Below are 13,207 nucleotides of genomic sequence, written 5' to 3'. Positions count from 1 at the left end.
GAAAGATCTATTTTGACCCTTATAAGCATAAGCAACGTAATGACAACGCATAAGGACAGTTTTCAAATTTTTTTGGTCGGGGGTGACAAATAGTTTCTGGTTTTCATTCATCTGGGAAAACATTACTAAAAAGAGGTCTGAGTTGAGGAAGAAAGGCAAAGAATATTAAACTGTAAGACTGTCTATAAACAGAAGACGTGGAATCCAAGTTTCCTGGCCCTGGTGTTGGTTCTTCATCATCCATTTCCAAAGAATTCTCTAACTGCAGACAGTGAAAATGTTGAACACAGGCAGCAATATTGTTCGAGCAATTGCAGATTTTCACATGCTTCCTTTGCTCACACTTCTGGGGAGAATCCACAGTGATATGAAGACTGGAGTGTGCAGGAACTGGAGGGAAAAGCTGTGCTATTGGCTGAGGAGAAAACAGGTCACAAGCAACCAGCTAATCCTAAAAACTACAGGAAGAAGCCTTTAATGTAGAGATAGTTGTTGAGTCTTAGGAGGAAGAGGATTTCTGATTTGTCTGTCCTGCTCCACTGTTTTGTGGCAACAGAGAAAGTAAGGAAGATTCCATCAGCTGTCATTATGACTCCATCATGTTGAATAAACTTAAAATTGAGAGAACAGGGCTTCCCTGGTGGCGCAGTGGTTGAGAGTCCGCCTGCCGATGCAGGGGACACGGGTTCGTGCCCCGGTCCGGGAGGATCCCACATGCCGCAGAGCGGCTGGGCCCGTGAGCCATGGCCGCTGAGCCCGCGCGTCCGGAGCCTGTGCTCCGCAACGGGAGAGGCCACGACAGTGAGAGGCCCGCATACCGCAAAAAAATAAATAAATAAATAAAAATTGAGAGAACATCTTTGCAAAATAGAATTTTTAGCCTGACACATTAACGGTGCTTAATGAACCCAAACTGGGTAAATCCATTTGGAGAGCCAACACATAAACATAGCTATTAACTAGGTCACAGTTGTTTCCCAAGAAGCCTTTTGCTGAATTTACTTACAGTAAACAAAACCATAACCATCCGACTTTGTGCAGAAGTATTCACCAGTGCAACAGAATGTAATTATTACACCTTAAGCACTTGTAATTACATGACTTTATGGTGATAACTCTGTTGGTTATGCCCTTCATTAGCATCTGTCACTTCCCCAGCTACTCCCCGAGGCTGGCCGCCCACCCTCTGGAACATCAGGATTTGCAGCAGATTGACTTGTCTTTATGCCCTTAAAGCTTTAGGAACAGACAATCACTTGCTTTCTGAAAAGGAAACAGGAAGAGGCATCCCTCGCAGATTTGGGGGGTTCAGTTCCTGAACACCACAAAGATATGAATATTACAATAAATTGGTTCACATGAATTTTCTGGTTTCCCAGGGCACACAGAAGTTATGTTTATACTACATGGTAGCCTATCAAGTGTACAACAGCATTATGACTGAGAAAACAATACACACACCTTCATTTAAAAATGCTTTATTGCTAAAAAACGCTAACCACCATCTGAGCCTTCAGCAAGGCGTAGTAGTAACATCAGAGATCACTGACCACAGATCACCAAAACAAATGTAATGACAGTGAAAACGGTGAATGTGAAATCGTGCTGAGAATTACCAAAATGTGACAGAGACATGGAGTGAGCACATGTGTTGGAAAAATGGCACCGATAAGCCTTTCTCGCCTTAGGGTTGCCACAGACCATGTGCTTCACAGATGTTGTAAAAAATGCAACATCTGAGAAGCACAATTAAACAAGGTATGCCCGTATTTCTAAATCAAGCAAGCAAAAGAAAATTGCCACAGAAATCAAAGGTGTGGGAAAGAACATTATTTATGAGATTTTTGCAAAAGTGAAAGCCAACTGGTAATCGGGAGCTCCAGAACAACATAAAAGGTTTACGCCTAGGGTGGATGGGACCACAGAGAACAATTCCCCAGCTCTGAAGCTAGGGGATGCACGTCTCTTGGGTCCCCTGAGGTCTAAGGAGTCAGCAACCGCAACCAGCTTGGACCAAGATGTAAACAAGTGGCCATGTTTACATTTCCTGGTGGGACCTCCCTGCAACATCACCGATGACCTTGACCAGGGAGCCCTAAACTGAAGGTCTCCCAACACAGGAGTGCGAAGGGCAGCTCCACGGTGAAGGGCAAGGTCCGCCACAGAAAACAATGTTGGTCATCACAAAGGTGACAGGTTCCGATGAGAACCCTTGCACGTCCCTTCTCCCAATGGACTCCTCATTCCCCATTCACTCAGATGATCAGGCCAGAAACCAGCATCGACTCCTCTCTCTTCCCTCGGATCCCACGTTCGATCCGTCACACAGTTCACTTGGCTCCGTTTTGTTGCCTATCCCAAATCCAACCATCTCACCATTCCCACTGCTAGCACCTTAGTCTAAGCCACCAATATTAAAGGAGAGGGCAAAATTATACGAGAGTGAAAACCGCGTTTGGAGAACTGAAAGACCATCAATGTGGTTTTAGCTCTAAAGGAAAGAGCAGAGTGAGACAAAACTAGAAAGGTGGGGAGGGGCCGAGCTGTAAACCACTTTGTAAAACCATGTTAAGGATTTGTTCAGAAAAACTGAGAGAAAAATTTGAGACTACAGAAATTTACCAGAATATACTGGTACATAAAGCATTAAACAAATGGACATATTTTGATAACGGCAACAAAGCTGATTGGCTAAGGTGATACAGATGTTCACACCTGTGGATCAAGTGCTGATGGATAAGATTTAGGAGTGACCAGCTGACATGTCTGCAAATTCTGTCCCTTCTCACTGTTTCTTTAACCCATCTTATATTCCACGGTGACAGTATTTCTAATGATTAGATAATAAAAGAAACCAGCTACCATAAATGCTGTAATACCAAAAACCAAACATTGATCTCCAGGTTACATTTAGGAGCAATGATTAAATTCAGTGGATCCCCCAACTGAACTGGATGGTGATCAAGCCACCATTCTGCTGCTGCCTCGAAATACTGACAAAGGGCTTGAAATAGGTAAACTACACAGCATCATTCATTTCTTGTGGAAGATGCTTTGAGGGACAGTCTGGAAAATACAATGCTGAGACATGAGACCAACAAATCGAAAAGTAAAGAACAGAAATAAAAGGATACTTTTCCAGTTGGCATTTAAGAAAACAAAATGAGGGACTAAGGCTGATCCATGCTAAACAATGTTGCTGGTTTCTAAATGTCACTGTCCTGTAATCTTGGAATGTCACCTGGTCCCGCACAGAAGACTGCCGGTGGGGCCTGCTTCCTACTGTGGTGTGCTAGTCCAGATGACCAGACACACTGCTTGGAGTCCAGAGCATCCCTTTGGTTGGGGATGCCCCACTCCTGTCGTCTGCCTCCCCAGAGCTCACTCCTGTGCACGTCCAGCTCGGGGGAGGGAGGCTAAGGGCGTCGCTTCAGTGCTGACAGACTGGTCAGGTCCCCCACTGAGGATCCCACCTGACAATGCACATGAAGTAGGATGGGAGGCGACATTCCAGAAACTGCCCAAGAAGTCAAAAGGGACACCTCCATTATCACTGGACACAAGGGACTTTGGGCATCACTGATCGTATATTACTATCATCTGTTTAGTATGGACCATCAAAATCACTAGTCAACTGCATCTGTTGCCTCTTATGACTTGTGCAGGCTTTCTTTATCTATTTACTTCATCACTAATCAGCATCACTGGATATGGTGGTACCTTGTGACAACAGTTATCATCTGTAAGACGAGCAGAACCAGCTCATTGCCACAGGCTGGGGGTTAGCCTGAAAATAACTTGCATTCTTTTGGGCTTATTTGCAGTCAAAGGTTTTTCCTTTGAGGGATGATTATCTTATCATTTTATAAAGCCACACCCTAAGATATATTGACACTCAACAAGCAACAGAGGGAAAGGACAAAGAGAGAGAAAAGTAAAAGAGGGAGGAAGGAAGGAAATAAAGCTAAATAAATAAACATTAAGTTACTAAGAAAGACAGAGCCAATCAAATCTGGAAGGAAGATACTAGACAAATATACAGAGACCAAAGCTTGGAGTCGGCTATGTGCACAGTGCCCAGATCTATTGTGAAAGAGACTTGCTAGTTAGGTCTGCAGATCTGTCCTAGATAGTTGCTTCCTAACATTACTTACACAGTGTTCACTTTCATTTTCCCATGCCTCCAATTCCTATGTAGTGAAATTTCCTAGATTAAATCCGTTCTGTTGAAATACTTTCTTTTTCTCACTAGGCCTTTCTTCTCATAGACTCCCCTCTGACAGGAAATCTTGTGAAAGTCCCAACAGCTGAGAAATTCTGCAACCTTACCCAACAACCTCTTGGCAGTCTAAATGAAAGGCTAATTTTTTGATTAAGGGAATCTAAAAATCTGAAAAAATAACTGACAAAGGAAAAATGACTGTGTTCTAGAACACTGAAGTATGAAGCTGTGTCTTGGATTTGGCGTATTTTCGTGGTTGGCCATCTTAATGAAAAATAACATTTCAAATAAACTTTTAATATGAAAATACGCAATTACTGGATATATTATTTAATAGCATATTCTGAAAGTGTAGGTAAGTACTTGAGCTACTGTCAGGAATGAGAGGAAAACTTAAGAGAAAATTAACTTATTGGAGGTTCCTATCACGTTTTTTAAGGAAGGATACATTGACAAAACTGAACATAAATGGGAATGACTGATGTTCCACAGGTGAGGGTCTTACCATTATCCTGTCGCTGTCAATAATGGTGTTCAATCTGTGTGCAATGGTTAGCACAGTGCACTGGGCAAATTTCTCACGGATTTTTTTTTGTATTAACTCATCAGTTCTGGAAACAAAGAAGCTGAATTTAGTTCAGTAAAGACAGAAATAGCGACTGAAGACTTAAAAAAAAATCACATTTTTATAATGTTTTAAAAAATCAATACTTTAAGACATAATATTGCTCTTCAAAAACTGAGTATAAAAAGTCTCCTGGGCTTCCCTGGTGGTGGGCCAAAAAAAAAAAAAAAAAAAAAAAAAAAAAAAAAGTCTCCTTACAAGATTTTTCATAAAACAATGTAAGATAGTCTGCCCTCGAAATTACTTGAAACTATCAGAAGCTGGATTTAGGAATCTAGCTCTCTTAGGATGCCTAATAACATTAACACCATATAACAGGTTTTGATTTCTTCCTTTGTTTTCTGCAATTAATGTTATCAAGAGAGATCTGTGGGGAAAAGAGAACGCTTAGAACATTTCTCAGCCACATTAAATGTCTTCCATTTACCACATTTAAAATTCAGATTCCAAGTTTCATGGACCTCAACTCTATACCTTGGATCCACATTTGCTGTGGCTTCATCAATAATCAATATACGATTTTTCCTGAGAATAGCCCTGGCTAGGCACACCAATTGTCTCTGTCCAACACTAAAGTTCGATCCTGATTCTGCTAATTCAGTATCCATTTTACCAGGAAGATCTTCGATGGCTTCTTTAAGTTGTACCTGTGGATACAGAAAGAAGAATGACATTTTCCTAAATGAACTACTAATGAAGGAGACAAGCCTTTTAGACATTAGAGCTTTGAAGTCCTCAGGACTTCTTATGTACATGTACAGCCAGGTGATGGGAAGAGCTCCTTCCAAGTAGCGTTCACTGAGAAAGATGGTAGAGTCAACTCAGGACAGAAAGATCTCAGTGTCCCCCATCACTGCCACATGACACCCACCAGAAACCCCACCTAGGGATTAGTTAAGGAAGTCTCTCAAAAAATAAAGCTATTTCTCCCAATGTGATCTAAACAGGATCTTTAGGGCTGACAGGAGTCAGTACACTACAGGGAAAAAATTTTTTTAAATTATTGTGGTAAGTATGGTTCTCTTGAGACATAATCTCATCAGCACTTTACCATGTTGGAAGGTCTAAGGGTTTAAAAAAAAAAAAATTCAAACTATGACAAACTGTACCACAGTAAACCTTGAGCCTATTTGGGGGATGCTTCTTTCCCAAGTTTAACACCATACTGCTAGACCAGTCAAGGGTATTTACTTCAATTTCATTAATGAATGAAAACTCGTGAAAAACAGGACACAACATAGTTTTATTTTCCCCAGACTATGGGTATAGATGGTGTTTAAAGCAGTGGACTGTTATAAGATTAAACTGTACTACAAGATTAAAAAAACAAAAACAAAAAAACCCCCAACTTTTAACTGCCAAAGATAATCTGCCTTCAGAAACCAGAATTACTGGCAAGAAAAACTGTAGGGCTGAATCAGCTTGCTCAGAGTCCAAGCTCATCCATATAAACTGCAGATTTCACAGCTAACCTTGGAGAGGTGACACTAAATGACAAAACGTACAAATTCAAAACAACAACAATGTGAGCAATTGGTCACTGGGATTCACACAAAAACAACAACAATAAAAACGCAATTTTTTAAAAAAATAAACAAGCCACACTTCTCTGAAGAGATCAAGCAAATATTCAGTAACTGTTTATTAAGTGTTTACTTTCTAAAAGCAAAAGACTGCGCTAGGTTGTATGAGGAATTAAAAACCCACGTATGGTTTAGAAGTCTAGGTATAGTTTCTGCCATCAGTAGCTTAGAATCAACTTTCAGAACTAGGGCACATGCACAGAATAATTAGTATTAAAATATACAAACCAACAGCACCCTACCATTCAAAATCCTTTTCATGCAAGAGTAAGGAAATTCAAAGAAGTGGTCCAAAGTGAAACACTACACAAATGAGAGAAAATCCTCTAGAAGTGAACATATCCATATAAAAGCTGAGCGAAAGGGCCAGGGTTCTGTGACCTGCATTCATGCTGCAGCATTAAAATGACATGATTGCCAATTAATAATTATTATCACATTCCAAATGTATAGTTCACCTTTATACAATTTTTTCCCTAAAACTTCACAGCATGTTATTAGTATGATTTCAATTATCTTTCAGTTAATAATGAAAAACTATCATTGTATCCACTTAGTAGATGTTCCCTAAGACCAGAGGGATAAGATGAATGTTGCAGGGTAATTAGGATAATTAATTCACTAGGTCACTATTAGAATTAAAACCCATAATTTTAACTTCTGGTTTAGTGTTCTGCTAAGGACAAAATAATCTATCTAGTTGCTTTGGGTTCTAGGGCAAAAGCTAAAAAGCATGATGCATTATGTCATTGGTTTTCATCATCATCAGTACACACATTTTAACTGCACCACGTCATCAGTATTCTCCTAGGAGGTAAACAAAGTCAGTTAAACCTATAAGCTCCCCTTAATTACCTGCAATGCTATAAATGCCCATCCATATATACTGATGTTAACAAATTAATTACATTTTATAAATTACCTCTTCTAAGGCATTCCACAGTTCCTCATCCGTATGCTCATTAAAGGGATCCAGATTTTTCCTCATTGTTCCAGTGAATAAAACAGGTTCCTAAATGCCACAAAATAGGGAGTGTTATTACTGTAGCTTATTTTCATTTTACACGAATGCTTACAGAAAATAATTGAAATACAAAAGAAAAATTCACTATAATCATTAGTAATAAGGTTGCAAATGCCTCTTTACAAAATTTTATCTCTATTAACTTTCCATTTTATAAAATGTGCTCCAAAATATCTTCCAGACCACTGAACACTAATAACAGAAGAAAGTGTTGAAATGTGTCACCTGAAGAAATAGAAGAAGAGAAAGACAGGTTTGATTTTTTTTTTTTTTTAAATGCCTTCCTGGTAATATCTACTTAAACAGAAACAAACGAAAAGGAAAGAGGATATAATTATTTGAGGAAGGTTACATCAAGAGCTATATAAGTTAACTGCCAATCCTGGTAGGATACTGGAAAATGCCAAGAGCATGATTAGTTGAAGTTTGTGGCTCAAAGCAGAATTGCTAAATATTTGCACGTTTGAACTAGAATATTTTCCTCATTCCTGAAACAGCCTTCAGGGATAGGGAATCTCTCCACATGTGTGAATGGAACATCTCCATATGTGCAAAGAGAATGTCAGCTACTGGGGCCTGTGGCACCTCTGGTTCATGAGGATTTGGCCTCTGATTAGGCATCAGCTGATCCCCATGTTCTCTCACCCGTGCATCAGGATTACATGCTCACAGAACCTCATTATTAACTGCAAGGCCAGGATGACCTGAAACCCATTGTGACCTGTGTCATAATGAAACTATTTTGATTTAAATAGCTCTTCCTATTCATCTGCTTCAGGAGGAACAACAAGGAAATTACTCTGCAAATATATGCCTCTTGCTGGGTTTCAAGAGAGAATCTTGTATGTAAACTCATGTAGGCCTCTTAAGTTTTCTTCTGGAAGGCTCTAGTAAGCCAGGGCACAAGATTATTGGCAACAGAGAAGAGCCCAATGGTCTTGGGGCTGGACTATTCCTCCTCACTTCACAAAAGCCTGAGAAGAAAGGAGACAGCAGACATTGCTTTTCTCTGCCCATGAAGAATGACACTCAGAGAGCCTCCTGTACCTACTTTCCCTATTGTCTTAGTTTTAAGTCTGGTGAGAGAGAAATGCCTGAAAACACAAGGGTGTGCCATGGAAAAGATGCATGCCTCAGCAAAATCCCAAACTGAAGACATTATAAAGGCAGCTTTCTTTGCACAAAGTTGATCAAGTGGCCGATACACTCCAAAAGCACGGAAATCACTGGGCGTACGATGTTTCAAAATGATTACTGAATTGAACTGAAAAAACCAAGACCCAAGCTCCTCGTCAGGGGAATAACTATCATTCTACTTCAGAGTTTTATAAAAAAAGGTTTTTTTATTCTTTGTAATTACCAACTCTAAGATTCTAAAAAGCCAGGCGATTTTTCTTCTTTTATCTGTGCCCGTGAGGTTTACACTAACGACGTGGCCAGAAGAGGGGAGGCTGGTCCCCAGTGTTCCACCCTCTCCCTTGACTCTTTTCCACATGCACCACTGAAGGCTCTAAACCATGGGCAGGATGCTACTCTGAGGCCCCAAATGAGGGACTCTTCAAGGACTGGTGTTTGAGGAGATAAGGGGGCTGAAAGAGGCCAGGTTTAGGAATTAATTGGATTGAGCCCAACTGGGAGAAGTGAGAGAGGGTATCTGCTTATAGTAACAACGGGACCATTTCTTTGGCCAACAGGGCTTGTACAACCTGAACAATTTTTCCTTCAGGTTCTTCTCATAGACCAAATTCACATGCGGTAAGAGGTCTGAGTTTTTGATGAAGTGCCTACCTGGTTTTCTTAGTACACTCCAGAGTCATTACTTAAGCTAATCTATGAAATAAATTGCTCTCTTTTTAAAAGACAGATCTTTCTTCCTTCCTTGAACAATCAAAGGGCTCATAGTATTAGCACGTTTGTGAAGTGAGGTTTGGGTGGTTCAAGAGAGCAGTCACAGGGACCTCATTTAAAGTTTAATCACAGGCTTCCCCGGTGGTGCAGTGGTTAAGAATCCGCCTGCCACTGCAGGGGACACGGGTTTGATCCCTGGTCCGGGAAGATCCCACATGCCGCAGAGCAACTAAGCCCGTGCGCCATGTGCCACAACTACTGAGCCTGCACTGTAGAGCCCGTGAGCCACAACTACTGAAGCCCGAGCACCTAGAGCCCGTGCTCCACAACAAGAGAAGCCACCGCAATGAGAAAAGCCTGTGCACCGCAATGAAGAGTAGCCCCCGCTCGCCGCAACTAGAGAAAGCCCACGCGCAGCAACCAAGACCCAACGCAGCCAAAAATAAAATAAATTAAAATAAATAAATAAAGTTCAATCACCTATTTCATAATCAGGGCCTCTCTCTATTGTCACTCCCCTCACCTTCTCTTTAGGAAACTCTTTGAAGGGCATGAGTCTCTCCAAAGACTAGGGGACTAAAACGGGATTCTGTGCAGAAGAGGAGTCCCTCATTTCTGAACCCCTGACCAACGCCTGAACTTGGATTACGCTAACCTTTAAACAGAGCCCTCAGACACTCTGTAGGCCTTAAGGGGGTGCCCACTTAAGTCTGCACTGTCAGTCTAAAAGGATATATTTGGAAATTTCACTTCTTTATTTAGCAGCACTAGATGGAAGAAAATTGTTTTCTATACAAGAATATTTCTCTTTGTTATGACATGCCCAATATATATTTCAAAATCAGTAAAATTTCAGTCAAAACTTGTTGAATGAAAAGAATGATTTACTAAAACATTAACTGATTGAAGCTATATTTTTCTTTAAAGCCAGCAGGCAATTTGTGAACAATGTCTGTTTTAATATGTCAATGTGTTTTATGCATGGTGTTCATTTTGGTTTCTACTCATTCTTCTTTCATCCACTTGCCAAATAAGAAAACGTTATATTATCTACAAAAGGTAATAAAATGCTCACAGTAGACACATACTGCAAGGGCAGATAAGGGTCAAATTAATGATCATTTCTGATAGATACTATTATTTAAAGTACCCACCTCGAAGCAATGAAGTTAATAAACTAATTGTATAACTAAGTGTTGTAAAAATGTTTGCATGCAGAACACTTCAGTGTAGAGATTTATGGCAGGATATACAAACTTCATGTAAATATACACTAAATTTATTAGCCTAAGAATATTTTTTTCTGAAGGGACACAACTAAACCTCACTTAATAAGAGGTGGCACAGTACACTCAAAAACAGATGCTCTTGTTTAACGTAGTATTTTAAATGCAGCATTAGCTTCAAACCTGTTTTTCATCAAGGTTTAAAGTTGATACTTTTTACATGTAACCCTTTGTGCCATATTCAGTAGTAATTTTTTCCTTGTTACTAACATAACACGAGTTCATATTAGGCTTGGAACCCAAAATTGGCCACTCTGCACCAGAGTATTTAATATAGTAAATTGATAATCCCTCGACACAACTGTAAGACTGAAAACTGCAGTCTTACTGGACCTTTTGTATACGCTGCTGAAAGACAAGCCTCTCATTATCTTACAAAGAAATCCTACTCACTAACAACCTTCAGAGGGTTAAAATGCCCTGGGACCAAGACAAAAACTGTACAAGCGGTTACAAACGTGGGAGGATAAAGCACAATCCTTACCCTAATCATTTCAGTCCCAAACCAGGAAACTGCCCTCTACTAAAGTATATAGAGTAGCTACTGCTAAATATATATATGTAAAACTGAATGTATACTTTGCTGTACACCTGAAACTAATGCAACATTGTAAATCAATCATACTTTGATTTAAAAGAAAAAAAAAAAAGAATAAGTAGCTACTGCTGCTGTTTCCTCCAGTCCTAAAGCTATGTTCTCATTTCTAATCTGAGGACTCTTCTTAAGGGGAAGCTCATCTCCCTGTTTCAAGAATAAGAGAATCACCTGAACTCACTTTACATTTTGGTTTTTCCTTTTTTTTTCTAAATCCTGTAGCCTCTGAATGAACTGATCATCATCCATATTCAGGAGAAAAGGACATTGTTCTCCAACAAAGGAAAAAGAATTTAAGTCCCGTAAAGTCCTCTTTCAGGGGCTCCAGGGAGCAGTTCCAAGGGATTTAATGAAGACTTCAGTGTCAGAAACAAAGGGCCGACTGCATTAGGCTAGAATCCAGTTGTATTTCTTTACTAGTAAGAGCATAGCCACCTCTTCTCTCTTTCAGTTTTGTTCTCAACAAGAGAAAAAGGGAAAGAAAACCAGGTAATCAGCGAGAAGTCAGAGAGACAGCTCTGGTTCACGATCTTCAACCTACTGAAGAAAGCTCAGGGAACAGAAATACCAAAAGAGTTGAGTGGACTGTATTAAAAAATACCTAGCTGTTGATTTGATTGAGAAAAGATAACTTTTAAATATAAAAAATGAATCTGTTTAATCATGATAACGATGTTGGCTGCTGATCTGTGTCAACCCTTGGGCTGCGATCATAAATACTGAATTTGCATGGAAGCCCTCTTCAACTAAAAACATTTTCTTTGTGCCAATAGGACAAAGGGCTCTAGGTGTAGAGATCATCCAAAGAGGTTCTGAAGTCCGTTTTTCCAGATCCTTTCACATAAGCAATCTGCTCCCTGAATATAATCTCACCTTGGTGTTCTTTCTGGGGAACATACTTAATTACTTCAGGTGGTGAGCACAAATGCCACATACATTTCCGCTACCTGTTCTGTTTAAGGAAATTATTTTGGAAGTACTTTCATTTTTTTGCTTATTCCTGAAACTGTGAACACAAACTGAGGAGCACCTTACTAAGAATATAGTATTTGTTTTTGAAAGTTCCATCCAGGACTCAAGGGTTGATTGTCTATGTCACCACTCCCCTGCCTCTGGTTCCTATGCAGGTCTCGGTACTATGGCATCTCCTCCAATTCTAACCTGTTCACAGTGAGGTCAATAGTAATGGGGATGAGCCTGGGAGAGAGAGATCACCCCAGAAGCCCGCTGCTGCACCCAGGGTCACAGAGAGCAGGGAGCCAGGGCAGACGATGTGGGCCTGGCCCACCAAAGCAGAGCAACTCAAAGAAGCAGGACTGGGCTCCCTGAATCTGCAGAATCTGCTCACAGTTTCTAACGTTCCCTAAATTACGGTGCTCAGACATAAGCAACACTTCTTCCTATGCATTTTAGAAGAAGAGGGCTGCAAGCTTTTTGCAGTTAAGATTTTGAGTATCGTCTCCTGAAACATATTATTACCCCATGACATATAAATGAATAAATGTCTTTCTAAATTGATATTGTCCGAAAGAGGGACATAGCACTAGGAGGAGTGTCTTTCAGCTCTATTCTGCACTTGTTAACTTTTGTGATGGTTTGGGGAATCCTTTTTAGTGGGGTGGTAGTAAAAAAAATGGGTAAAATATCAAACGAAAACATCATTCAGTACAACACACATATACTGAAATATACATATATGTATTTGCAGTCAGACAGTTCTGATTCTACTGCTTATTAGCAATTAGACTCAGGGTAAGTTACTAATCTTCCCAAGACTCAGTTCGCCTTACTGTAAAATGGGGATAACGCTGCAGGGCTCCTGTGAGGATCTGGAACAACAGTGAAGCTCCTGGCGTAATGCTAACAATGACCAGGAGCCCAGCCCAACAGGGGGACAGTGAGGGGTGGTATTTGTCAAACTGCAGGTGCATCCAATGGATCAGGAAGTCCATTTTGTGCCTTGTGGCCATCATTTTATCATTCATATTAACTAGAATAGAAGGGATATAATAGAAAATATTAGA

At 40.2% G+C, this 13,207-nt stretch overlaps 1 protein-coding gene across 2 annotated transcripts in view; it reads right to left on the bottom strand.

The window, feature by feature from the left end:
• The window catches only part of LOC103074585 (multidrug resistance-associated protein 4), a 216,787-nt gene that overhangs the window by 14,483 nt on the left and 189,097 nt on the right, over positions 1-13,207 (bottom strand). For both annotated transcript variants that reach the window (XM_007471944.1, XM_007471945.1), the window contains 3 exons: positions 7,353-7,442; positions 5,322-5,494; positions 4,728-4,833 (listed from right to left, as the gene is read on the bottom strand). In XM_007471944.1, the coding sequence (XP_007472006.1) occupies positions 4,728-4,833; positions 5,322-5,494; positions 7,353-7,442 (369 nt within the window). The remainder of the gene's footprint in view (positions 1-4,727; positions 4,834-5,321; positions 5,495-7,352; positions 7,443-13,207) is intronic.

The sequence above is a fragment of the Lipotes vexillifer genome, unplaced genomic scaffold, assembly GCF_000442215.2.
Source record: "Lipotes vexillifer unplaced genomic scaffold, Lipotes_vexillifer_v1.1 scaffold1345, whole genome shotgun sequence".
In the NCBI taxonomy this organism is placed as follows: domain Eukaryota; kingdom Metazoa; phylum Chordata; class Mammalia; order Artiodactyla; family Lipotidae; genus Lipotes; species Lipotes vexillifer.
Note: the sequence above shows the minus strand (reverse complement) of the source record. Positions and strands in the feature narration are given on the sequence as shown.